General features: G+C 44.0%; 2 protein-coding genes across 4 annotated transcripts; both read left to right on the top strand.

Annotated features, from left to right (window-relative positions):
* Positions 1 to 676: 676 nt before the first annotated feature.
* WHRN (whirlin) lies at positions 677 to 5,676 on the top strand (the record flags this gene model as incomplete). The annotated part of the gene is made up of 4 exons (XM_083380228.1): positions 677 to 1,259; positions 1,894 to 2,075; positions 4,578 to 4,700; positions 5,388 to 5,676. Coding segments are annotated over 4 exons (1,071 nt in total), but the record flags the coding sequence as incomplete, so codon positions are not given.
* Positions 5,677 to 9,752: 4,076 nt separating this feature from the next.
* On the top strand, positions 9,753 to 26,942 carry AKNA (AT-hook transcription factor). 3 transcript variants are annotated; one of them, XM_083380227.1, is made up of 4 exons: positions 9,753 to 9,851; positions 22,489 to 23,178; positions 23,967 to 25,102; positions 26,568 to 26,942. In XM_083380227.1, the coding sequence occupies exons 2-4, from the start codon at positions 22,881 to 22,883 to the stop codon at positions 26,646 to 26,648; spliced, it is 1,515 nt and encodes a 504-aa protein (XP_083236353.1). In that variant the 5' UTR covers positions 9,753 to 9,851; positions 22,489 to 22,880; the 3' UTR covers positions 26,649 to 26,942. The 3 variants fall into 3 exon arrangements, with proteins under 3 accessions (XP_083236353.1, XP_083236352.1, XP_083236351.1); XM_083380226.1 differs by lacking the exon at positions 9,753 to 9,851 and adding an exon at positions 10,304 to 10,654; XM_083380225.1 differs by lacking the exon at positions 9,753 to 9,851 and adding an exon at positions 10,304 to 10,677.
* Positions 26,943 to 27,655: the final 713 nt, after the last annotated feature.

Here is a 27,655-nt window from a genome sequence, read left to right as displayed (position 1 = left end):
AGACACAGATTTTTTTTTAACCGAGAGAAGAGAATATTTGTCGCTCAGGGTTGACCTGTGGTGTCCTTGTTGCACTCTGAGCTTGGTACTTTACTTGCCGATGTTTCATTAGCCAAACTAGGTAACATCTTCAGTGCTAGAAAGTAATAGGTGGAGGGGAGGAGAAGGAGGAGGAGGACTGTGGGGTCCTTGGTGCTCTTTGAGCTTGGATATTTTCTTGCAGTGCAGATGTTTCATGACCCAGCTAGGGAACATCATCAGTTCTAGAAGGAAACAAGGTTCGTGGGGAGGAGGAGGAGGAGGAGGAGGAGGAGGAGGAGGAGGAGGACTGTGGGGTCCTTGGTGCTCTCCGAGCTTGGTGGTTTTCTTGTAGACCTTTCATTACTAATCTAGGTAACGTCACCAGTGCCAGGGGTTCTTTATGCCATGTCTACATTCAGAGTGGGTCACTGAACTACAGCTACTCGTTGACTGGAGATTAAACATGTAGTGCAATTGTATGACCTGCATCCATCTAGGTAGTCCACATTCAACTACATCCACACTTGTTTCTGGCAGGGTTCTTCCCTCAGCTGGAATATCAACCCATGATGTCTCCCTCACCGTGGAAAGATGGCCCTCTCCTGCTCTTCTAAGCCATGTCTGAATGTTCTTTCACCCGTTCCTTCCTGTTTAGGATGATGTCTCCTCATTCTGCGAAGAACTTCCAGCTTTTAGACCCTCACCTACTGCTCCCTCCTCTCAGTCTCGGGCGGACTCTTCGGACGAAGTGCCCAAACCTGGTTTGGGATCTCCTGAATCCTCCCAGTCAGGGCTGTTCTTCAGAGCTCCTCAAAGTCCCAGGCCGTCTTCCAGCCTCTCCGAGAAGGACACCTACAGCCTTGCCTCCAGCTCCACCACCACCGGCTCTTCCATGGAGGACTCGACCACCAGCTCCATCTACGCGTCCATCTCTCCGGCGACCCGCGCTTCTAGGAAGCCCATGGAGGCCCGGTTCTTGCTGCTCAACCAGCACCCGATGCTACCCTTCCCTCGGATCCAGTCGCCCACCCGGTTGAGGCATCCCTCCCCGGAGACGGCGGGCCCAGCCCTAAGGTCCCCTACCCCCCCTCCCCTCCCCTCCCACCCAGCCGCTTCCCCTCCTGGCGAGAAGGGCAGATTTGAAGTCGGGAACCCCCAGCACTTTATCATGGTTGAAGTTCATCGGCCGAATAGTGAACCGGATGTGAATGAAGTCAAGCCATTGCCTCAGGCCAGAGGTGACCTCTTCATTTCTTTGACATTCTTTTTTCTCTCCTTCCTTCCTTCCTTCCTTCCTTCCTTCCTTCCTTCCTTCCTTCCTTCCGTCCTTCCTTCCTTCCTTTCTTCCCTGACCCATCCTCCCTCCCTTTCTTTTCCTTCCTTCCTTCCTTCCTTCCTTCCTTCCTTCCCTGACCCATCCTCCCTTCCTTCCTTCCTTCCTTCCTCCCTCCCTCCCTTCCTTCCTCCCTCCCTTCCTTCCTTCCTCCCTCCCTCCCTCCCTTCCTTCCCTGACCCTTCCTTCCTCCCTCCCTCCCTTTCTCTCACCTTCTCTTCTCTTCTCTTTTGTTTTTTCTTTTCTTTTCAAATCTAACCTAAATAGTGCACCATCGATGCAGTGGGCCCGGAAGTACTTGCACTTGATAATCCTTTGAGAAGGGAAGTGAGCTGGCCCCTTGGTGCCTTTCTGCTCATCCCTACAATAGTAGCGATTGCTGCTGGGGCATATTTTCATCCAGATAGTGATGCGTAGACTAGAAGACCTCCAAGGTCCCATCCGGCTCTGTTGTTCTCTTCTCAGCCCCCTCCGCTTTCTTCCTCTGCGCTGCTGCTTCTCTAACAGCTTTTGTCTCTCGCCCTCATTTCCCATCCCAGCTTCCACGCTCTCCCAGCTGTCGGACAGCGGGCAGACCCTGAGCGAAGACAGCGGCGTTGATCTGGGGGAAACGGAACTCAGCACCAGCAGAGAGAGGAGTCAGCGGCTCCGGGGGCCGCCGACGCGAAGCCCGCAGGAAGCCCCCAGAGCGGGCAGAGCAGTGGAGACAGGAGCCAAACCGGTAAGGCATCCTTTGGGCATGAGCATTGGGATGCTGAGCTTGTCGATCAGAAGGTCGGCAGTTTGGCGGGTCGAATCCCGAGTGCTGCGTGACAGAGTGAGCACCTATTACTCGTCCCAGCTTCTGCCAACCTAGCAGTTCGGAAGCACGTAAAAATGCAAGTAGAAAATAGGGACCACTCCGGTGGGAAGGGAACAGCGTTCCGTGCGCCTTTGGCGTCTAGTCATGCCAGCCACGTGACTACGGAGACATCTTCGGACACGCGCTGGCTCTTCGGCTTTGAAACGGAGATGAGCACCGGCCCCTAGAGTTGGAAACGACTAGCACGCGTGTGCGGGGGAACCTTTACCTTTACCTTTTTATTAGCAACAGGCAAAGATGGGCAGTGGGGGGGTTTATGTTAGAGCCTGGCCCCAGTTCCTTGCCCCCCAGCCCCTCCCCCACATTTGAAGTCACAGCTTCAAATCAAGCTCAACCCCACTGAGGATTGCCTAACCCAAAAGTTCAGACAAGGGTAACTAAGATGATCCAAGGCCTGGAGATGAAAACAGGACTTGGGTTTGGCTTGTCTAAAAGAAAGAAGAAATAGCAAGTGGAATAAACAAATAGGGATGACAGTGAAAAAAAGAAAAGAAGAAATAGGGGAGACACGATAGCAGTTATTCCAGTATCACAGGGGATGCCACAAAGAAGAGAAGGTTCAACTTTTTATTTATTTATTTATTTATTTATTTATTTATTTATTTATTTATTTATTTATTTATTTATTGAACTTATATACCGCCCTTCTCCCGTAGGACCCAGGGCGGTTCACAAGGCAATTAAAACAACATTACAATACAAAAAGTTAATAACAATTAAAATAGATTAAATTATCTTATTCTCCAAAGCACCAGAGGGCAGGATGAAAATCTGTTTTGGGGCAGATTTTCAAGTGTTTTGCCCTTGTTTTCTTTCTAGGGTGGTGAGAGAAAGGCTGGCCAAAAGGTCACTCGGTTGGTTTCCTGCCTACGGCAAGATTAGAACTCGGGACTCCTCAATTTCTAGTCTGGCGCGTTAACCAACCAGCCCGCCCTCCCTCTTAAGGAAAGGAGACAGGGTGAAAACTCAACAGGAAACACCTCCTCGTGATTTATACCCCAAATCATGTCACTGTCCTAGGATTTCTACTTTTTAACGGAGTAATTTGTGCTTGCTAAACTTGGCGGAAAATTAAAGGCGGCCAGGTCAACTTTTGCCCACTAGAGGGCAGCATTGCATCTCCATGTTCTAACAGCAGACACCAAAGGAAAAGCGGAAAAAACTAAATTACATTTCTTTATTTCTCAGCCTAGAAAAAAGCGAATTCCATCGAGGCCGTTCATTTAGCCCTCTTTTCTCCCTCTAGTTTGCCCCAAGCTGGTCAGAGAAATAATTGCTTTTATTCCTGGATACCATTCTGCCTTACAGGAAGCCCTCGACTTACTACGGTTCCTTTAGAGACCGTTTCAAAGTTACGACGACACTTCAAACAAGGGACTTATAGGACCGTTTCCCACGCTTTTGATATTTGTAGCATCCCCGTGATCGTGTGATCAAAATTCGGATGATGGGCAACCGACTCATACTTACGACCGCTGCCGTGTCCCGAGGTCATGCGATCCCCTTTGGCAAGGCAAAAGTAACGGGGAAGCCAGATTCACTTAAAAAACGGGGCAAGAATGGTCGTAAAGTGAGGCGAAACTCACTTCACAAATGTCTCACTTAACAACAGAAATGTTGGGCTCCGTTGTGGTCATAAGCCGAGAACTGTCTGTCTTATAAAGTCGGGCCAACAGGAGAGAATTCTGATTTCTTTCAATGTAGATTTTCTTTCTTTCTTTCTTTCTTTCTTTCTTTCTTTCTTTCTTTCTTTCTTTTTTTTCTTTCTTTCTTTTTTTCTTTCTTTCTCTCTTTCTCTCTCTCTCTCTTTCTTTCTTTCTTTCTTTCTTTCTATCTATCTTTCTTTCTTTCTTTCTTTCTTTCTTTTTTTCTTTCTTTCTCTCTTTCTCTCTCTCTCTTTCTTTCTTTCTTTCTTTCTTTCTTTTTTTCTTTCTTTCTCTCTTTCTCTCTCTCTCTCTCTCTCTTTCTTTCTTTCTTTCTTTCTTTCTTTCTTTCTATCTTTCTTTCTTTCTTTCCTCCCTTGCAGTTTGCAAGTTCTGCTTCCTGCAGAACGACGTCCTCTCTAGACCGGTAGTTGTAAATCGAGGACTTTCCGTATTTGGCCCCTTCGCTTCACCCAGAAGCAAAAAAAATGAAACCAGGCCGACAACACACACACACACACACACACACAAACACACATCCCGTACCCTCTGTGGACTGCTTAACATTTTGCAACACTGGTTTGATTGCGCTCAAGTTAGGATTTCCCCGGGATAAATTAGCCGGCGAGATTTGGGACTTTAGGAAAAGTTTGGAGATGAGTCCTTCGTGTCCCTTCCTTCTCGGCTGATGTTCTTCTCCTCTCCTATCTCTCTGCAGCCAGGACTCCTGGAGCCAACGTCGCATCTGATCCGGGTGCCTAAGAGCGCCCCGACCTTGGGCATAGCCATTCAAGGGGGTGCAAACACTCGGCAGCCCCTGCCTCGAATTGTCACGATCCAGGTACGAATTCAGGGGGTCCCCCTTGAGGAAGTGGGGCGTTCTTGTCCCCTGAAAGAACATCCACCTCAATTCTGGAATGTAAGAAGGGTTGGCAAGACTATTGAATTGTTCTTTCTTTCTTTCTTTCTTTCTTTCTTTCTTTCTTTCTTTCTTTCTTTCTTTCTTTTTCTTTCTTTCTTTCTTTCTTTCCTTCCTTCTCTCCATCTTGCCTTTCTTTCTTTCTTTCTTTTCTTTCTTTCTTTCTTTTTCTTTCTTTCTCTTTTTCTCTCTCTTTCCTTCCTTCCTTCCTTCCTTCTCTCCATCTTGCCTTTCTTTCTTTCTTTCTTTCTTTATTTATTTATTTATTTATTTTTCTTTCTCTTTTTCTCTCTCTTTCCTTCCTTCCTTCCTTTCTTTCCTCTCTCCCTTCGTTCCATCCATCTATCTTGCCTTACTTTCTCTTTCTTTTTCTTTCTCTCTCCCTTCCTTCCTTTCTTCCTTCCTCTCTCCCTTCCTTCCTCTCTAATCTTTATCTTTCCTTTCATTTTCTTTCTCTCTTTCTCCTTTCTTCCTAATTTCCTTTCCTTTCCTTTCCTTTCCTTTCCTTTCCTTTCCTTTCCTTTCCTTTCCTTTCCTTTCCTTTCCTTTCCTTTCCTTTCCTTTCCTTTCCTTCCCTTTTCCTTTCCTGTCTTTCCTTCTGTGCCACAGAAAGGCGGTTCGGCTCACAACTGCGGCCAGCTGAAGGTGGGCCAAGTCATCCTGGAAGTCAATGGCACAGCCCTCCGAGGGAAGGAGCACCGCGAAGCCGCCCGCGTCATCGCCGAGGCTTTCAAGACGAAAGAGAAGGATTACGTCGATTTTCTCGTCACGGAACTCAACGTTGCACTTTAGGGAGGGGGTGGGGTGGGGTGGGGAAGGGCCATCTGGAAGAGGCTGAAGCCAAATGCCCAAGAGACAAGGAAAGAAGAGGCTTGCAAGGTGTCCAATGCATCCAGTCGCGTTGCACACCTGTACGCCCCAGGTAGAGCCCAGACAGGATTCCCCACCAAGCAGACGTGGGATTGGATCGACTTCTCCTCCATATAATTTTTCTCAGCTAAGTGCCCCCTCCCCCACTTCTAATGGCTCCCCAATCTCGATAGACCTTGAATATGGGAGAGAAGCCCATCGTCCTCCTTCCGAGCGATCAACCTTAGGTAAAGGTAAAGGTTCCCCCGCACATGCGTGCTAGTCGTTTCCGACTCTAGGGGCCGGTGCTCATCTCCGTTTCAAAGCCGAAGAGCCAGCGCTTGTCCGAGGACGTCTCCGTGGTCATGTGGCCGGCATGACTAGACACCAAAGGCGCACGGAGCGCTGTTACCTTCCCACCGGAGTGGTCCCTATTTTTCTACTTGCATTTTTTATGTGCTTTCGAACTGCTAGGTTGGCAGAAGCTGGGACGCGTAACAGGCGCTCACTCTGTCACGCAGCACTCGGGATTCGACCCGCCAAACTGCCGACCTTCTGATCGACAAGCTCAGCGTCCTAACCCACTGAGCCACCGCGTCCCTTCATCAACCTTAAGTGTTGCATAAAACACCACTCCTAAAACTCCACACCTGTCTCTTCTCTTTTGCCTCTGTGTTCGAGTAGGCTGGCAAGACACCTGTATGCAAACACCACCTGCTTTCTCCCGTAGCTCTTCCTATCACCTTCCCCTTGTCTCTTACGGGGAAGATTTTACCATCGGGGCAGGAGAGTTGGGCAGGAGAAGATGCAGGCACCAACAGAGGGAAGTAGGAGCATCCGGGGACACCGATTCCGACGGTTCAGGATTTCATCCTTGCGATGGACGCCTCTTCAAGTGACCTTCCCCAGATTCCACTTTGTCGTCGGTCCCTAGCCAATAACGGGGGAAAACCCTTCGCAATTTCACTATATGTACATAAAAGAGAGAGTCTGGTTTAATTTTTCAATAAACGTGTTAGGAAAAGAAGAAAAAAGAACAGTGGGTGCTATTTCATTCCATCCGTTTGTCATCCCAATAGATAGATAGATAGATAGATAGATAGATAGATAGATAGATAGATAGATAGATAGACAGACAGACAGACAGATAGATAGATAGAGATAGAGATAGAGATAGAGATATAGAGATATATATAGAGATATAGAGATATAGAGATGTTGAGACTCTGGAAAGAGGGCAGAGAAGAGCAACAAAGATGATCAGGGGACTGGAGGCTAAAACATACAAAGAATAGTTGCTGGAATTGCGTCTGTCTAGTTTAATGAAGAAAAGGATGTGGGGGGACAGGATAGCAGTCTTCCAGTATCTCAGGGGTGGCCCCAAAGAAGGAGTCAAGCTATTCTCCAAAGCACCTGAAGGCAGGACAAGAAGCAACGGATGGCAACTAATCCAGGAGAGAAGCAAGGTAGAACTAAGGAGAAACTTCCTGACAGTGAGGACAATCAACCAGTGGAACTCCTTGCCTCCAGAAGTGGTGACTGCTCCAACACTGGAGGTTTTTATGAAGAGACTGGACAGCCATTTGTCTGAAATGGTATAAGGTCTTCTGCTGGAGCAGGGGGTTGGACTAGATGACCTCCAAGGTCCCATCCAACTCTGTTATTCTGTTTCAAAGATGGAGGCAAATCATTGTTCTGTGCAGAGGGAGAAATAAAAAACACACCACCCAATATGCCAAGGAAATGAAAACAGCATTGAGAAAAACAAACAAAGGAAACAAAAGTTAAGTTAATACTATTATTTTTAAATGATGAACTTTTAAAAGAGAACTAACTCTGAAGATATTTTTCTTCAGTTCTGTCCTGGATTGAAAGTGGGATTTTTATGACTGCAACTACAAAGAAACCACTTTGGCTAGAACGGCTCTCAGTAACCAAAGCGTATTAAAAGTAGCTCAGAGATATTAACAGAATACCAGAATTAAAAGGGACCTCAAAGGTCTTCTAGTCCAACCCACTGCTCAAGGAGATCCTATACCATTCTGGAGAAACGGCTGTCTTGCAGAACATAAATTTTATTACATAAAAGACATCAAATAAGGACAGAGGAGCATTGGCCAAACTAACCTTTATTATTTTTAAGAAGCGAAACATTTTTTTGGGGGGTTGTTTTATTGATTTTCTAGTTTTTACATTTAAACGTTTAAAAAGCAAAGTGGCGGCTGAGTTAAACCGATAATTCAATAACATGCAAATATCTTTAGTACAAGTCTCAAACTGCCACATTAAATATTTCCTCTCTTTTCCCCTCCGTGTTTACTGTCTCACGTTTAAACCAATACAACTCTTGTTATATCAACCACATAAAAAAAAACTTTCTTACATTTATCAATAATTTTTAGTTGATACATATCCTGGTTGTGCAGATGATGCCACTCTAATGGCAGAAAGGGAAGAAGAACTAAAGAGCCTCTTGTTGCGGGTGAAGAAGGAGAGTGCAAAAGTTGGGTTGAAACTTAACATTAAGAAAACCAAGATCGTGGCATCCGGCCTTCTCAATTCCTGGCAAATAGATGGGGAAGAAATGGAGGTAGTGACAGATTTTATTTTCCTGGGCTCCAAGATCACCGCAGATGGGGACTGCAGCCAAGAAATTAAAAGACGCTTGCTCCTGGGGAGGAAAGCCATGGCAAATCTAGACAGCACACTAAAAAGCAGAGACATCACCCTGCCAACAAAAGTGCGTATAGTCAAGGCCATGGTCTTCCCAGTTGCACTGTATGGCAGTGAAAGCTGGACCATTAGAGCGCCAAAGAATTGAAACCTTTGAACTGTGGTGCTGGAGAAGACTCCTGCGAGTCCCTTGGACTGCAAGGAGATCAAACCGGTTGGTCCTAGAGGAGATCAACCTTGACTGCTCTTTAGAAGGCCAGATCCTGAAGCTAAAACTCAGATACTTTGGCCACCTCATGAGAAGGAAGGACTCACTGGAGAAGAGCCTCATGCTGGGAAAGGTTGAGGGCAAGAGAAGAAGGGGACGACAGAGAAGGAGGTGGCTGGATGGAGTCACCGAAGCAGGAGGCGTGAGCTTAAATGGACTCCAGAAGATGGTAGAGGACAGGAAGGCCTAGAGCAGGGGTCGGCAACCTCGGCTCTTTTATGACTCGTGGACTTCAACTCCCAGAATTCCTCAGCCAGCATAGCTGGCTCAGGAATTCTGGGAGTTGAAGTCCACGAGTCATAAAAGAGCCGAGGTTGCCGACCCCTGGCCTAGAGGAACATTGTCCATAGGGTCGCAATGGGTCGGACACGACTTCGCAGCTAACAACAACAACAAATAGGCATTTCTTTTCTTGTGGCTTTGCGTAGGGATGGAGGCAAGACTTTCCAGCTCTTGTAAGGCACACAAGACGTATCACTTTTTTTATTCTTTGCTGGGAAGGGTCGCAAGCCCACCCAGCCCCTTTGCAGTTGCCTCGGGCGGCACCAAAAGCAATCGGGTTGGGGAAATGCCCCCCCTTTACAGGAGGATCCGACCCCCACCCCAATTTCCCCTATTGGCCCGTGCAGGAAAATGTCACACACACCCCCCCAAAAGGACCCAAACCTTAGGAAGAGGCTTTGACTTCCATTCAAGAGCCTTGGTGGAGCAGTGGGCTAATGCCTCCTTAAGTAAGACCAGCTGCCTGCAATTAGTGCAGGTTCGAGTCCCACCATGCTCAAGGTTGACTCAGCCTTCCATCCTTCCTAGGTAGGTAAAATGAGGACCCAGATTGTTGGGGGCAATTAAGCTGACTTTGTAATAATGCCGCTTGGGGTGTGTGTGTGAAAGCCCTAATAAGCAGGCATAGACATAGAATGAAGGCTACTGCTAAGGAGAGGGTGGGATATAAATGGAATAAAATAAAATAAAATAAATAAATAAATAAAAATAAATAAAGAATCTCCTTCTGTTAATGACCACCCCCATCGCCGCCTCGGCCCCCCCCCCCGTCAAGCTGCCATTGGAGGAGAGCCTTGTCATTTGCAGCTCTGCCCAGCTGGCTCCTCCCCCCCCCACATTCTCCCTCCCCTCCCTCCTCCAGATGCGTTTCGACACTGCTTAGCCGCCAATTTTTACAACTCCAGGAAATGTTGCTTCCCTCCGCCCCGTTCGCAACTTCGCAGGCTGCAACTCGAGAGAAGAACTTAAAAACGAAAAGGAGAAACCACTTCGTTTCTTCGGTAACTATTGGGGCTGGGGGGGTGGGGGGGTTCCCCCTCCGGTGGGTCCGTCTCTGTTCTTCTCCTCTGGCTTGCTTGCAGGCGGGGTTGGGTTTGCAGGAAAGATCCGGGCGGGGTGAGCATTGCAGTCTTGGAAGGACGGGGGGTGGGTGGGTTTGCTTTGAAACCAGGGGCTGGAGACACCCCCACCACACACACACACACACACACACACAGACACCCCTTCCTTCCTCCCCTTTTGCTTTCTGGCTGGTGCGCGCTCTCTTTCCAGAACTGCATCCCTTGGGGAGCGCACTTTAGTGCGTATTTCTTGGGCAACAAAAAAAGAAGAAGAAGAAACGTGGCTCTGTTTAATCACCAGTTGGGACGCTCTTTCTCCACCCGCCCCGTTGGATTCTGTGATTTATATCAACGGATGCCCTAAAAAGAAGAAGAAGAAGAAGAAGAAGAAGAAGAAGAAGAAGAAGGAGGAGGAGGAGGAGGAGGAGGAGGAGGAGGAGGAGGAGGAGGAGGAGGAGGAGAAAGAAGAAGAAGAAGAAGAAGAAGAAGAAGAAGAAGAAGAAGAAGAAGAAGAAGAAGAAGAAGAAGAAGAAGAAGAAGAAGAAGAAGAAGAAGAAGAAGAAGAAGAAGCAGCGCTGGTTTCCGGCCGCCTTCATGAGGGCGAGGAACGTGCTGTGCCCGCTGTGTTTTGCCCAGGCTGGATTTGAACCGCCTGTTGCTCTGGTTACCTTGAAGGAGGGGAAAAGCCATCGTCTTGTTGGGTTCCTCTCGCTAAGCAACGGTTGGGAACGCTGGGGCCGCTGGTGAGCTGATCCACCTTCTCCTTGTAAGAGGTTTTTTTTTTTTAAGATTTTCTTTCTTCTTCCAAAGGGCGTAAGAGGGGAAGGAGGCAACTGGACTTCCTTGTTTTTCTTCGAAGACCGTTTCGCTTCTCATCCCGAAAGCTGGATGGTGGGGAAGAACCTGAAGAAGCTTCTTGGATGAGAGGCGAAAGGCCTTCAAAGAAAAACAAGAAAGTTTGGTTGCCTCCCGGAAAGAAAAGAAAAAAAAAAAACACCTTTGGGGCAACCGTGGAGGACTGAGAATCTCCGTAGACTTTTATTTCAAGGGGTGCCATTCTGCTTCCGAGTTACGCACGTTCAAGAGGGGTCCAACCTAGAAGTAAGGAGAAACAGTGAGAACAATGAAATACTTTGCCTCCCGGAGCTGTGGGTGCTTTTCAAGACCAGACTGCTCAATCATTTGACTGGCAGGGTATAAGGCTCGTGCCTTGAGCAGGGGGGGTTGGACTAGAAGACCTCTGGGTTCCCTTCTGGTCCATATGTCTAAATATAGTCTATGAGCTGGACAAGAAGCAACGGATGGAAACTAGTCAAGGAGAGAAGCAACCTAGAACTAAGGAGAAATTTCCTGACAGTGAGAACAATTAACCAGTGGAACAACCTGCCTCCAGAAGTTGGGAATGCTCCAGCCCAGGAGCTTTTCAAGAAGAGAGGGGACATCCACTTGTCTGAAAATGACAGGGTTTCCTGCTTTCACAGGGGGTTGGACTAGAAGACCTCCCAGGTCCCTTTTAAAACTCTGTTGTTCTGTTACCATTTGCCTGTGCTCGGATGGGTCCGTCTTAGCCTTAGTTTTCCGTGGCTTCCTGCGTTGTGCAAGCCCAAGGGTTCACTGTCTTGTGGAAACGTACAAAGATGGGTGGATTCGGTAACTAGCTAAGGAAAAGCGAATAGGGGACGGAGCAAAGTGGAAGCCAAACTTACGGTAATAAAAGCGAATACTTCCAAATATTAAGCTGGTAGGAAGGCTTCTTCGCTTACACTTTCATAGCTACTTTGGAGATTAGGAAAAGCATTCTTTTAAATCTTGAACCCAACTCATGCCGCCTGGGGTGGATGGTGTGTCTTTGTGCACTTGGGAAGATTAACTCGGTTTTGATTCAGTGAGCAGTGCAGCCTCCCACTTATCCAAGAGTACCAGATGGCTTGTTGTGGACCATGTTCAGGAGAACTGTGTGTTTGTGTGTGTGTGTGTGTGTGTGCGGGGGGGGACCCAGCAAAATCCACGTGAAACTGTCCCTGCAGCACTTACCAAAAATAATATGGTTGTGTAAACAATTTAGTAGAAAAAAACAGTATACGGGAGATAAGATCTCCACCGTTAAGCTTTCTAACTGTTAAGAATTTTGCACAGCTTCAACGTGGTAGCCTAAATTGCTTTCTCTTATGCACCAGAGACAAATTCGTTGTGTGTCCAATCAATAAAGAATTCTGTTCTATTCTATTCTATTCTATTCTATTCTATTCTATTCTATTCTATTCTATTCTATTCTATTCTATTCTATTCTATTCTATTCTATTTTCCATGTTCCATGTTCCATATTCCATAATTCTATTCTATTCTATTCTATTCTATTCTATTCTATTCTATTCTATTCTATTCTATTCTATTCTACTATAATTTTACTCTACTCTTATATTCTATTCTATTCTATTCTTTATTCTCTATTCTATTCTCTATTCTCTATTCTCTATTCTATTTTCTATTCTATTCTATTCTATTCTATTCTATTCTATTTTATTCTATTCTACTATAATTTTACTCTACTCTTATATTCTATTCTATTCTATTCTTTATTCTCTATTCTATTCTCTATTCTCTATTCTCTATTCTCTATTCTCTATTCTCTTTTCTATTCTATTCTATTCTATCCTATTCCTATTCTATTCTATTCTATTCTATTCTATTCTATTCTATTCTATTCTATTCTATTCTATTCTATTCTATTCTATCCTATTCCTATTCTATTCTATTCTATTCTATTCTATTCTATTCTATTCTATTCTATTCTATTCTATTCTATTCTATTCTATTCTATCCTGTTCCTATTCTATTCTATTCTATTCTATTCTATTCTATTCTATTCTATTCTATTCTATTCTATTCTATTCTATTCTATTCTATTCTATTCTATTCTATTCTATTCATCCCTGCCTTTATGTCCAATGTCTCTTCTCCTTTCTCTTCCCTTATCCTAAAATTTAAAAGGTGTGCCCTTTAGCCCAGAAGTGCTAAACTCTGATGCGAGAGGCAGCTAGATTCCTCTTGGTTTCAAGTTTTGAAAACACTCTTTTGTTTTTAAGAAGTTTCTTCCAAGTCGAGGGGGTCTGCAAATCAGAGCCGAGAGAGGGGAACCTCTATGCTGCATGTGGAATAGTTTTTTTTTTCCTTTTCTTTCCTTTGAAGCGTGTCTCGTCCTTTCAAGTTGCTTGATGAATGGTGGTTTGGCATTCAGCAGAGGCTGAACGCTTCCATCAGGCGGAATTCATGCACATGTCTGGATTATAAAAACTTGGAGCTAGCCAGTAAAAGCCACTTTTAAAGCATGTTGACTGAGAAACAGGTTGTGTTCAAACCTGAGTCGTTAAGTCGAACGTGCCTGCTTTGAAAACGAGGGGGGGGATTTAATCCAACAAGCTGCAGAAATGGCAAAATGGAGCTCTTCCATCAGGGATGTCATAGGTTCTCCTGCTTGAGCAGGGGGGTTGGACTAGAAGACCTCCAAGGTCCCTTCCAACTCTGGTTATTCTGTTCGAACAGGAGGACTTGGTAAAAGATTGGAAAACTTTGATGGACATATTTTTTCTGAAAATGGGAGGGAGAAAAGTATTGGCGACGTCTGGATTTGCTATTAAAAAGGGCTGAATGTGGGAAGAGAGGAAAGATTGCAATTTTAAAGAGGGTGAATAATTTGCACCTGCTATAAAGAAGGTCAGAAGTCACCCCTTTATATGTCTTTTCTATCTGCACTCTCCTACTTTTTCTTTCATCTTTTTTTTCCATGTCTTAATTTCACCCTACATTTATTGGTTTCTTAAATTTATTTGCCACCCGTCTTACCATGGGACCACGCTGGGTAGCTTACAACAATATAATTTCAGACTTTTACATGTGTAAATTCCTAATAAAATTATTTTAAAAGGAGAGCGATTGGCCCAAAGTCAACCAACTGGCTTTCCTGCCTAAGGCGGGACTAGAACTCACCATCTCCTGGTGATTATCCCAAAGTCACCCAGTCTGCTTTCATGCCTAAGGTGAGACTAGGGCTCACCATCTCCTGGTGATTGGCCTAAAGTCACCCAGCTGGCTTTCACGGCTAAGGCAGAACTAGAACTCACCATCTCCTGGTGATTGGCCCAAAGTCACCCAGTCTGCTTTCATGCCTAAGGTGGGACTAGAACTCACCGTCTCCTGGTGATTGGCCCAAAGTCACCCAGTCTGCTTTCATGCCTGAGGTGGGACTAGGACTCATCGTCTCCTGGTGATTGGCCTAAAGTCACCCAGCTGGCTTTCACGGCTAAGGCAGAACTAGAACTCACTGTCTCCTGGTGATTGGCCCAAAGTCACCCAGTCTGCTTTCATGCCTAAGGTGGGACTAGAACTCACCATCTCCTGGTGATTGGCCCAAAGTCACCCAGTCTGCTTTCATGCCTAAGGTGGGACTAGGACTCACCGTCTCCTGGTGATTGGCCTAAAGTCACCCAGCTGGCTTTCACGGCTAAGGCAGAACTAGAACTCACCATCTCCTGGTGATTGGCCCAAAGTCACCCAGTCTGCTTTCACGCCTAAGGTGGGACTAGGACTCACTGTCTCCTGGTGATTGGCCTAAAGTCACCCAGCTGGCTTTCATGGCTAAGGCAGAACTAGAACTCACCGTCTCCTGGTGATTGGCCCAAAGTCACCCAGTCTGCTTTCACGCCTAAGGCATGAACTCACAGCTTCCCACTTTCTAGCCAGGTGCCTTAATCACTGGACCAAATGGGCATTTGAAGCTGGGGTAGGGTGGGGGTGGAGGGGTGGGGAATGTGAGAAAAAGAGTTGACATCCAGAAAGAGAAGAAAGGGAACGGAGCCCTGACTATGCACAGCAGCAAAATATATACCGAATGCTTTCTAGCATTAGAATATTTTTTTTAATGCAAATGTTTTTTCTAGAATTCAGATTTTGGGGGGGCGGTTACTTGTTACCAATTAAATGGATTTGTTAAAATTGATTTTATTTCGGCTCTTCTCTTTTTTTAAAGACTCTCTGTGTTTATTTATTTTTTTAAAAAAAAAACTTGCTTTGCACTGGTGTGTATGTATGGGAGGGGGCACTTAAGGTACACAACCAAGCACCTTAAATTTTCTTGCCCATTCTCTTTGACCTTGTATTGCCCATAAATCTTAGAAAAGTCATCTGTGACCTGGAGAAATCAGATCTTCTCCATTCTTTATATTTTTTTTCTGCCCATCTGAAGTAGGGGCATCAAAAGAGAGATGCCCCCAGGCTTTCTGTGAGCTTCCCAGCCAGATGTTTGTGTAATTGTGGAGGAGGGGAGACGCTTGCTTGCGAATTAGGGGGATGGGGGAAATTGAGTGTCTGAAATGGACAGTTGCTTTGTTTGAAAAAAACAAAACAAAAAAAGAAGCAGATGGATATTAATTAGGTTAGCAGGGACAAGAGCTGTCTTATTACTGGTGTGGAGAGGAAATGCATCTTTCTATTCGTAAAGCTTGCGTTGAGACACTAAATTGGCAAACCTTCACTTTAAAAATGCAGTTTTGGGACAATAAGAATACAGAACATTATTTCTTTCCTTGTGGAGGCTCATCAGCTGTCCAGCTCTGGCTTCTGGATTGGGGGAGGAAGGCAGCTGTCCAGAGTCTCAGATGGATCTTTTGCGGAGTCTCATCTGGAGAAGAATTGAATAGGCGACTCTTTAGTCAATCAAACGAGACAGTCTGTCCTGAACTGCAGTGTTTTGCATTCAATCAGTGTCACTCTAATTAAATTATATTTCGCCCCCTTGGTGGTCCCCTATGCTCTTTTAAGAGTTTCTGAAATTTAGTGTTTAGGTCAAAGGCTCCAAAACCATCAACCATGGATGTGTAGGAGAAAAGCAGGCAGAGCTGGAGGGCGGAATTAAACAAGTCATCAGCCTAGATTACTTACGTTGCCAAAAACAATTCACGCCTAACTCCTCTTGAATTATCCGTGCACCAAGTTAGTGTGGAACTTTAGTTGACCAGCTTCTTTGTGGACCAATGCATCTATCCTCTACGCTGCAACCTAACCGGTGGCCCTGATTCTTTGTGCCTGACAGGATGGATCCAACCAAGGTTTTAGAATGGCTCTGGTTAATTAATAGCCTTTTAATTGCCCTTCGGGGCTGGTGGGAATCATAGTCTAATGACAGACCAATGGGTTGGGAAGGAGAAGTTGGACTTTCCCATTGGAGGTTTCCTACAGTGTCCTAGACGGGTGAAGCACCGGAGGGAGTGCTATTCCTTTTGGAAGGATAGACTATCCTCACTGTATAATCCTGAAAATAATTGTTGTGTGGTACAATTTCCTAGGTATTTATATAGCCCTCTCTTGATTTCCAACACCTGCTTCCATCTCGCCACCTAAACTCTGTTCAAAAGTCACAGAGAAGATGTGTTCGTTAAGGTTTCCTCTGATTTTGAACTCTTCTTGGCATGATGGTGGTCCGAATGAAAAAAAAAAATAGGCGACATCCTTTGATAGCTAAGTAGGTGGTCCTCAAATCTTCTGCCTGCAAGCCCTGGAGAATTCTTTAAGGTCTTAATGTCCGGAAGGAAGGCCCAGTGTCAACATTTCTACAGCCAGAGTCTCCTCTCTCGAGTGTATCGGGGTGTCTATAACATGGTTGTTAACATCTGATGCTTGGAAGCGATTTCAAGACTTGAGTTGCTGAGAGACTTTGCACCAGAGAAATTGTCCTCTGCAAAGGACAATTTTGCCGCTTGCAAGAAATTCTTGAGCTTTGCAATCTGGCTGCTGTATTTCTCACTCCTCTGTGGTTAGGCTCCTTCCCCCCCCCACTCCCCCCCCCCGTGGCCTATTTCTCCATCACAGCCTTTGGCAATCCTGCTTTTAGTGTGGCGACTGACCGCTGGTTTTCTGAGCTTCACACTTCAAGTCTGTCTTTCTCAGGCTATAGGTCTGTCTGGGATCTTGTCTGTCCGACACCCTGTGTTTTGTTTCTGTGACCTGGTTTAGAGTAGAATTAACTGTGTGCAAAAAAAATAATAATTGACAGCTTTATTTTCCCCTGTTAAACTGTGGTGTATTTTTTACCTCAATTGCAAATTGTTTTAGGATGTTCCATTGAATAAGATTTTATCCTTGGTGCATACAATTCTCTCTCTCTTCTTTTCTGTCTTTCTTCTCTCTCTCTCTTTCTGTCTTTCTCTTTCTGTCTTTATCTGTTTTTCTCTCTTTCTTCTCTCTGTCTCTCTCTGTCTCTCTCTTTCTCTCTTTCTTTTTCTCTGTTTCTCTGTGTGTCTCTCTTCTCTCTCTCTTTCTCTCTCTTTTTCTCTCTCTTTCTGTTTCTCTCTCTCTCTTTCTCTCTCTGTGTGTCTGTGTGTAAAACTGTCTCAGTTGCACATATTTCCATCACTTGCCCTTCCTGTTTGCATTTCCTGCCATAATGCAATCAAGTAAACCTACCTCAGATAATGCTAGTAGCTCAGTTCAAATCTCTATTCATCTTTGCAAGAGATGCTTTAAAAATAAGTAAACGTAGGTCTCTAGGACCTCTTAAATTGGAGAGTTCCTTTTCTTTCTACACCTCAGTTCCTAGGTTTTAGACTCATGGGCTAAACATTAGGAGCGCATGAGCAACAGGAGAGCATTCTACCTTGGGAAAAGATGAGGTCATCTCCACGAGTCCCATCCAGTCCCTGGATTAGATTACGTCCAGAACTGGTGTGTGGGATGACCCTTTCCTCAAACAAAACCCATTGTGTGAGAAAAGCATGAGCAAGCCAGGAGGCATCTGGTGTGACTTCAGTTTGATATCTCCAGGTTTCGTCTCCATCAGAGAAGTTGTCAGCTGCTTCTAACAGGCATTCTTTCTCTTTCGAAAAAGTCACATCTTTTCAGGCTTGGTGCCAAGACCCAGGACTCTTCCCACCAAACCATAACTTCATAAGTAATTCAACTTCATAACAATTGCAACATTCTTTTTATTATTATTATTATTATTATTATTATTATTATTATTATTATTATTATTATTATTATTATTAAAAATAATAACTGTTTAGGTCTTACGATAGGGCAGAGGCGTTTGTGCTCTCTCTCTCTCTCTCTCTCTCTCTCTGTGTGTGTGTGTGTGTGTGTGTGTGTGTGTGTGTGTGTGTAAAGGCAGCTGCCAAATCGAATGATCAAAATGGAACGGACATGGCAGAAAGCAAGGAATTTTGGACGCTTTCTGAGGGTGGAACCTTAGCAAAAAAAACACCATGTTTTTGATCATCACGGAAATGTAATCAGAGCTACTTGCAGATTCTGTAAGGCAGTTTGCAGAAATTGGGATCACTTGTGGCACACAGTGGAAGGGTTGTGTCGTTTTCCACTCCTTGGGACCACCTAGATAGATTTTGGTTTTCCCCTGATGATCTAAACTGAGCCGTTCTTTGAATCCACTGCATTCATTTTTATCTCCTGCAAATGTTTGGCACCTTAGCTTTGCAGATCTTAGGGAAGTGGAGCTGACCACTTCCTGCCTCCTGGGGCTGTCAATCCTCCAGCTAGCAAATCCAACATCGAGAAAACTTTACAGCTTGAGTTGCCATAAAAGATACACATTCCGGTACTGAAGAAGCAAAATCAACGTTGGTTTTCCTGTGCAAAATAGCTTTCCATAACCCCCACCGACCAAATGTTCACGTTGCCCAATCATGCCTCTTTGGTTTGTTATGGGAAAAGTCCACTTCTCCGTCAGACACCTGCTTTTGTGACCTTGGGTCCCATGGACCACGGATGGCTTCTTAGAGAACTCCGATTTCTTTCCCAGGCTTCCACTCCCTCCTCTTTCTATGGCAAGTTGAGAGAGGGACAGAGGTTAGCAAGCCTCTTAGACATTCAACTTTGACAGGGGTCTCATACAAGAACTTCTGGAAGTTGAAGGCAAGATGGTCATCATCCATGGATGGTGAGATTTATATTCCGGAACACCCAAAAGACATCAATTTGGGGAAAACAGCATCACTCATATGGCTATTGATGACCAAGGAAGGTTTGTGGATGCAACAGAGGTAAAGCTGGATCCTTCTGAATTTAACCAGTATTCTCAACTGTTAAGGAATGTTCTCCATTCTCACGTGCTTCCTATTTTAACAGAATAGAATAACAGAGCTGAAAGGGACCTTGAAGGTCTTCTAGTCCAGACAAATGATTGTCCAATCTCTTCTTTAAAAACTCCAGTGTTGGAGCACCCACAGCTTCTGAAGGCAAGCCGTTCCACTGTCAGGAAATTTCTCCTTAGTTCTTTTTCAATTTTCATTTTGGAGATCCCTCGAGGAGATTAAAGCCAGCCAAAATTATGAGCAAGAACACTTGTTTTGCAAAGGCAGCAGTGAAGTCCCTGGAGATTAGTGGCCTGCTTGCTAGAATGACCGTATTTTTTGGTTTCTAGAAACGCCACTTTAGAAATCTGTTGCTTGCAAAGTTCTGGAAAGTGGACTGATTTGAAATGGGTTCATGCCGAATCCAGAACACCAGAGAAATAAGGAAAACCTTTTCTAACTCATAGATAACGTTATGGCAAAGATTTGCTGCTTTTCTTTTTTGAGACATCAAAGAAGGATTGTTGGCTACGGTCACTTCTGCCGTATTAACTTTTGGGAACGATCTTAAGTAGCTGATGAAGAATTTTGAGAGATGTTACGATCCCTGTTTTTTTTTCTTTCTAAATCCTCATCTTTCTCTCAGCTTCCCTCTAAAAGCAAGCACATCTGAGTGGTCCTGAGTGATGAACTATTTAAATAAATTTCATAGCCTTCCGGTGAAAGTACTTTTTGAGGAAGGGCAGAAAAAGGGAAGCGTTTTGTACTTCTTTAAAAATGGGGCTCCACATTTAAGAAACGGAAGCTATGAAGGAGGGTAAATCTGTTGGGGGAAGGATAAAAAAAAAAATCTTGCTGGATTTGTGTGCTCAGTGTCCGCATGGCTGTTTAACACATCTGTGTGTTTTCAGATAAGTTTTTTCTAGAGCAATTGCCTGCCTTATTTTTTTAGATGTTTCAAGGTGCTTGAATATTGATTTTTTTTTAAAAAAAATCGGCATCCCCCCTTTATTATTCTTACAAATAACTCAAGGTGGTGAACATATCCAGTACACCTTCCTCCTCCTATTTTTCCCACAACAACAACATTGTGGGGTAGGTTGGGCTGAGAGAGAATGACTGGCCCAAAGTCACCCAGTCGCCTTTCATGGCCAAAGTGGGACTAGAACTCACCGTCTCCTGGTGATTGGCCCAAAGTCACCCAGCTGGCTTTCATGGCCAAGGCGGGATTAGAACTCGCCATCTCCTGGTGATTGGCCCAAAATCACCCAGCTGGCTTTCATGACTAAGGCAGGACTAGAACTCACCGTCTCCTGGTGACTGGCCCAAAGTCACCCAGTCAACTTTCACAGCCAAGGCGGGACTAGAACTCACCATCTCCTGGTTATTGGCCCAAAGTCACCCAGTCGCCTTTCATGGCTAAGGCAGGATTTGAACTTACGGTCTCTCGCTTTCTAGCCTGTTCCCCTAACCACTAGGCTCTCATTTGTATCTGTATTTATAATTCTGTATCTCCTTTGTACTGTATATGTACTCTAAAGCAGAAGACAGTTACAAATATCTTCCATTTGTAACTTCTATGTTCCCCCGTGCAATTTTGGGGTTGTTTTTTTTTTACTTATTTCCGCACAGGAGAGGAAAGAAGAATAGATGTTTTGATGGATCATTTATTGGCTGAGGAAAACAGCCCCAGGTCCTATTTTTATGTTTCCCAAAATCCATGAATCTTTCCTTGCTCTAACCCTCTTTTGAGAGCAGCCCTGATTTTCATCTCCAAAGTGAATTAATATGCTGGGATATGTTAGTTGGTTGTGGGTTTTTCCCCCACCCTGGACTCCCCATCTGAAACCGGCGGCTGTCAGCCAAAGTGCCGAAGTGAGCTCCAGTCAGTAACTCAAGAATTGTGCGGAGCACTTCCTTGGATTTTATTTTATTTATTTTATTTGGGGGTTGCCTTGGTAATTCAACGAAGGTCCTGGATGCTGTGTGGAGGATACAGGAGGGTGCTGTGCATCGGATTGGATCTGCTCCCGGCAGTGATCCAATGTTTGACCAGCAAGAGGGAGAGAGAGAGAGAGAGAAGAGACAGAGAGAAACAGAGAGAGAGAGAGAGAGAAACACACAAAGAAGAGAGACAAGAGAAAGAGAGAAAGAGAGAGAAGAGAGACAGACAGAGAGAAAAAACAGAGAGAGAAGAGACAGAGAAGAAAGAGAGAGAGAAACACACACAGAGAGAGAGAGAAACAGAGAGAAGAGAGACACACAGAGAAATAATAATAATAATAATAATAATAATAATAATAATAATAATAATAATAATAATAATTTTATTTATATACCTTGGGTATATAAAAAACAGAAGAAACAGAAAGAGAGAGAGAAGAAAGAGAGAGAGAGAGAGAAAGGAGAGAGAAAGAGAAAGGAAGCAAGAGAAAGAAAGAGAGAGAGAGAGAGATGGTTTCCCTGTGTTTTCCCCAGATATGGACTTGAATTCATTTGGGGCTTCTGAAATTGGGGCAGGATAAGTATAAGAAACCTCAGAGGAAGAGGAGGAGAAAGAGGAAATTAGGAAAAAAAATTCTGGGCTATCAAATAGAAACAAAGTAACAGCGTGGGAGGGGACCTTGGAGGTCTTCTAGTCCAACCCCCTGCCCAAGCAAAGACCCTACACTATTTCAGACAAATGGATGACCAATCTCTTATGAAAAACTTCCAGTGATGGAGCACCCACAACTTCTGGAGGCAAGGAGTTCCACTGGCTAATTGTCTCACTGTTAGGAAGTTTCTCCTTATAGTTCCAGGTTGCCTCTCTCCTGGATGAGTTTTCATCCGTCGCTTCTTGTCCTGCCTTCAGGCGCTTTGGGAGAAGAGCTTGACTCCCTCTTCTTTGGGGCCACCCCTCAAATATTGGAACGCTGCTGCTACCCTGCCCCCCCTAATCCTTCTTTTCATTAAACTGGACAAGAAAGAAGGGAAGTGATTCTTAAAGCTCGCGTTCAGAAGCATTAATTTTCTTCTGGGGAATCAGCTAGAGTGGGAGATCTCCTTTCTTTCTTAGCTAGGGAATCAATGCAGTCATTCTGCCGGGACGAATGTGGTGGCGTGGGCCTTTTTTTTTTTTTAAACTGCCACTTTTGTGTTTGTCTGGTAAATGGCACTGCCTGAAGCAACATCTGTGCATCTCCAGCTGCACAAAAATAAGAGCTGGGGTGGGGGAAGAGGGGACGTTCCTAGAACTAAGCTAACTCCTGGGCTGGTTTCAAATATAGACGGTTCTGAATATTCATGTCTTAGCTTTAAGTAGTTTAATTCGAGATTAGCCTTCTACTAATACCTTCCGGAGCTCTTAACACGCTTGGAAGTAGAATTACGTTGAGAATAAACACTCGAGGTAGGGATGGTGGTCAGGATTAAATCAAGAGGTGGGCTGGTCAAAGGGACACCTGTTTTTTACTTTCTTTCTCAATTTTTTTCCCCCTCTCTCTCTCTCTGTGCAGGTGACCCTTTCCAGATTGAGAGCCTGCAGAAGATCAATTAAAGATACACTGAGAATTGCAAATTGTCCACCCCAACTGAGAACTTCAAAGGCATCCACCTTCGTATTGAATTAGCATCCTATGGATAAACCGTGGTGCCACTTTGGACCTTCTCCGAGCCCATTTTTCTGGGCTGTTATTTATTCCCTCGCTCTCCTTTGGATGGAAGCCTTGAATGAAGCCTCCACATGATCTACTTTCTTCCAGGTGTATCCTTCAGGTGTTTGCAGAAACTCTAATGAAAAGGCCCAGATGAATTAGCTTGCTTATTTTTCTTTTTTTTTTTTTTTTGCATTAAGGAAGTTATCTCACAACCATTTACACCATTAGCTTCCCTTCCTGGGAATGCAGGAATGGCCGGTAGAGGAAGCCATGGCTTTGGAGAACAGCCCTACAATGAGAAGGAGGAGTCAGAAGAAGGTGCTGAAGTTGAGAGGAGAAGGAATGGAGAGCTTCACCTTGGAGAAAGCAGCCTGGTAGAGAATTTGGACTGCTGGACCTTGTCTTCTTCCCAGGAGATCCTGGAAGACGAAGAACATTTGGGGGAACTGAAGGACTATCAACACCTTTTGGAAGAAGGCGAACAAGGTTTTGATCTTGGTGAGCTTCAAGATCTCGAACGTGATGCCAACACTTCAAGTCTCCTGCCTGGTGAGTAACAGAGGAAATTAGGGACCCAAACCTCTGGTAAGGTTATTTGGAGTAGTATCTGAATTGGAGCAGAGCTTTTGCGCATTCAGGGAAGATAACTGAGCAGGCTTTCGGTGGTTCAAAGCAGATGTTCTGCAGAGCCCCCTTGTCACCGGTGCATCTTAAAGAAACACTGGGCACAGCTAGAACAAAAACTGGATTCAATCTTTATTTTTTTTTAAAAAAAACATATTTTAAAATTCTGTCTCTCTCTGGCTTTCCAACTCCTAGATAGCTTGGGTATATGTTCGGCCAGACCCTGAAACACCAAAGCACAAGATGCATGTTCTTGCTAGATGTGAGAATAGAATAGAATAGAATAGAATAGAATAGAATAGAATAGAATAGAATAGAATAGAATAGAATAGAATAGAATAGAATTTTAGAATGGAGAATAGAATAGAATAGAATTTTAGAATAGAATAGAATAGAACAGAACAGAACAGAACAGAACAGAACAGAATAGAATAGAATAGAATAGAATAGAATAGAATAGAATAGAATAGAATAATGATGAATAGAATAGAATAGAATAGAATAGAATAGAATAGAATAATGATGAATAGAATAGAATAGAATAGAATAGAATAGAATAGAATAGAATAGAATAGAATAGAATAGAATAGAATAGAATAGAATAGAATTCTTTATTGGTATGGTTGGACACACAAGGAATTTGGAGTGGAATGGGTTGATAATTAGGGCAATGTGAGATAGATCTTCTAATGTTATCTCCTTCCCATGTTTAGAGGATGAAGGAAGTCCCAAGGATCTTGGCCTGAGGTCCTATTTGCAACCAGATGTCATGTATGAAGTAGACAGCCCTGAACCTGAGAAGCCAAGAGGTACATGGGACTTTGGCAGCCAGGAAGATGTTCATCCTGAGCTCTCTTTTGAGGACCAGTATGGCTCAGACTTCAGCCCCAGTCCTGAGATACTGCAAGACCCTCTCGCTTTGTACAAATGTAGCTTTGCCTCCGATAATGTAGACCAACTATCTGAGAGCTCCAACCTCAGCCCTTCTCCTTGTGGTCCTCCTCCAGTGTGCACCAAACTGGAGACTGAACCTCAGAGTCTACCTGGGGGCGACAGTCTGGACTTCCTTGAAGATCGAAAGTTCTCCTTGGAATCAGGAAGAAGCCTGGAAAGTCAAGGACACAGTTCTCTAGCAATTTCCTTGCAGTACAATCAGCGACTCTTAGACTTCCAATCTCTGGAAGATCTTCAAAACTGTGCCAGCATCGATGCCGAGACTTATCCAGAATTATCATGTATGGAGAACTTGGAAGGGCCTCCTGAGGTGGAACCTCCAGCTGAGACAGCTCAGCTTGCTTTGAACAACACCGAGGAAAGACTTTTGGATTTGAGAGAGACAACACCGATGTCCCAGAGGCGAGTTGGTGGCCAACTGGAGAAACGAACACAGAAGCGGGAAACAGATGTACCCCATGGGCTGTTGTCTAGAGGTCCAAGGCACTTCAGGTCTCTGAGCCCTCAACAGAGTGCCCCTCGGAAGAAATCTGGACATCTTGCTTTAAAAGAACCAGACCGAGAGACTCAATCAAACTCTGGAGCAAGGGACATCACACAATACGGCCGAGGGCAGCTCAACTACCCCTTACCAGATCTATCCAAAGTGGAACCCCGGGTCAGGTTCCCCAAGGATCCCCAGAGCTACCGTCCACCCCAAGGAAAGACTTCTCCAGCTAGTAAGAAGGAGGTTAGGAAGCTGGTGATCTTCAAGTCTCCTGCCGAGATTGTCCGAGAAGTGTTGTTGAGCAGCACCGAAGGATCTCCTCAAAAATGTCCCACGCCGGCCGTCTCTGTTATTCCCGAGGAACTGAAGTCCCCCAGACAGGCGACAGAGCTGGTGCATCAGCTCCAGGTGGTCACTTCCTGTATGCTTTGCAAAATCTCTCTTCCTGAAGACAGATAGTCCTTGACTTACAACGGTCACGAGCCCCTTGATTCAGTCCCGTTGCGACTTTGAATAGTTACTGAAGGAACGGTTGTAAGTTGGCTCAGGAGAAAATCTCTCCCACTTAGCACGCAAGCGTTAGGAAGAGAAAACCCTTTCTGTCTGGCACAGAGGTTTTCAACTTGCAGAAATGTATTTATTATCCTGGTTGTTGTACTTGCTGGTGTGGAGGGGTGCTCATTCATGTGGGAAACCTGTCTTTGAAGCCATCAATAGAAGAAAGTAGGCTAATAGCCAAAAGCAAGCTTTTAATGCACACTGCCTATGTCTCCAGCAATGTAAGCGAGCCGAGAGGTCACAACCTGCACACATTATGCAGATTTGTCCCTCTTTGTATCGCCTCCACCCCCCCTTTGTGTGTACATGCTTCAAGGTTAAAGCATCCTTCGTAGCCATTCAGTCCTTGGCTTCTAACATCTGATTCATCCATGGGCACAAACTCCTACTTTTCATACAGAGCTCCGTCTGGAATTACCACAGAGTTGCAAAGAAATATAGTATGATATGATATAGTATAGCATAGTATAGTACAGTATGGTATAATGTAATATAATATAATATAATAATATAATACAATACAGCATAATATAATATATAATATATTATGGTATAGCATAGTTTAGTACAGTATAGTATAATATAATACAATACAGCATAATATATGATATAATATGGTATGATATAGTATAGTATAGTACAGTATAGTATAATACAGTACAGCATAATATATCATGTGATATTCTAGTATAGCATAGAACAGTACAGTATAGTATAATATAATACAATATAGCATAATATAATATATAATATGATATTATGGTATAGCATAGTTTAGTATAGTATAATATAATACAATACAGCATAATATATGATATAATATGGTATGATATAATATAGCATAGTACAGTATAGTATAATACAGTACAGCATAATATATCATGTGATATTCTAGTATAGCATAGAACAGTACAGTATAGTATAATATAATACAATACAGCATAATATATGATATAATATGGTATGATATAATATAGCATAGTACAGTATAGTATAATACAGTACAGCATAATATATCATGTGATATTCTAGTATAGCATAGAACAGTACAGTATAGTATAATATATTATAATACATTACAGCATAATATATGATATACTATGGTATGATATAATATAGCATAGTATAATACAGTATAGTATAATACAATACAGTATAATATAACATAGTATAATATGATATGATATAGCATAATATAGTACAGTCCAGTACATGAGACATGAAGGGCTGGATCATACCTTAATGTCCCCAAAACTATTCCTATTCCAGAAGGGGCATCTGAATGAAATATCATGTTCTCTTCATCGTTTTTTAGGAAGACTACCACAAACTTCTAACCAAGTACGCTGAAGCCGAGAATACCATCGATCGATTGCGGCTGAGTGCCAAGGTATAAGATGATAAGGAATTATCCTATTATCAAAGTCCTTCCTGTAACTTTTGCCCCGGATCCTTTGTGGATGCCCGGTACTCCGAATGGAACCCCTTATGTACGTAGTACCTGCGCGGGTTACAGGTTGTAGCTGATCGTAGAGCAGAGGTTTTGTGTGCAGGACTTCATGGGTTTCGCTGCTGCTTGGAGAAGACCATGTTGATTCAACATGGCTCCGATAGAAGGATATTACAGAATATAAGTTGCATGGTCAAGAGTTGGACCCATCCAGAAAGTTTAATACCTTTCCATTCATCTCTGATCAATAATTGTCATGTCCTGGATCTAGCAGGATCATGAGTGGAAATACGGCTTTTAAGTTGAAAGTTGAAAGCCATGAAATAATAATAATAATAATAATAATAATAATAATAATAATAATAATAATAATAAGAAGAAGAAGAAGAAGAAGAAGAAGAAGAAGAAGAAGAAGAAGAAGAAGAAGAAGTTGTTGTTGGAAGGGACCTTTGAGGTCATCTAGTCCAACCCCCTGCTCAGGCAGGAAACCCTATACCATTTCAGGCAAATGGCTGTCCAGTCTCTTCTTAAAAACTTCCAGTGTTGGAGCATTCACCACTTCTGGAGGCAGGTTGTTCCACTAGTTAGTTGTTCTAACTGTCAGGAAGTTTCTCCTTAGTTCTAGGTTGCTTCTCTCCTTGACTAGTTTCCATCCGTTGCTTCTTGTCCTGCTTTCAGGTGCTTTGGAGAACAGCTGGACTCCCTCTTCTTTGTGGCAGCCCCTGAGATATTGGAAGACTGCTATCATGTCACCCCTCACTCTTCTTTTCGTTAAACTACACATACCCAATTCTAGCTTTATATCCTAGCTCTGGGTTTTTATTTCAGCTTGAGCGGCAAAATCCTAGGTTTATCTCTCAGCTGGATCTCAGGATCCGCAACCCAGTTTGGTCCTCAAAGATCCTAGCTCCCAGGTTAGATTCCTTTGAATCAATTTGCACGACCTCTCATCC

Source organism: Vipera ursinii (genome assembly GCF_947247035.1).
Source record: "Vipera ursinii genome assembly, contig: scaffold_301, whole genome shotgun sequence".
NCBI lineage: Eukaryota > Metazoa > Chordata > Lepidosauria > Squamata > Viperidae > Vipera > Vipera ursinii.
The sequence above is the reverse complement of the archived record's forward strand: the minus strand, read 5'-3'. Positions and strand labels throughout refer to the sequence as shown.

Excerpts from the sequence above, each read along its gene's own strand:
- AKNA (XM_083380227.1), top strand. The coding sequence starts at position 22,881 with ATGGCCGGTAGAGGAAGCCATGGCTTTGGAGAACAGCCCTACAATGAG. Across the intron at positions 23,179-23,966 it reads CACTTCAAGTCTCCTGCCTG|AGGATGAAGGAAGTCCCAAG; the intron begins GTGAGTAACAGA and ends TCCCATGTTTAG. Across the intron at positions 25,103-26,567 it reads AGCTGGTGCATCAGCTCCAG|GAAGACTACCACAAACTTCT; the intron begins GTGGTCACTTCC and ends ATCGTTTTTTAG.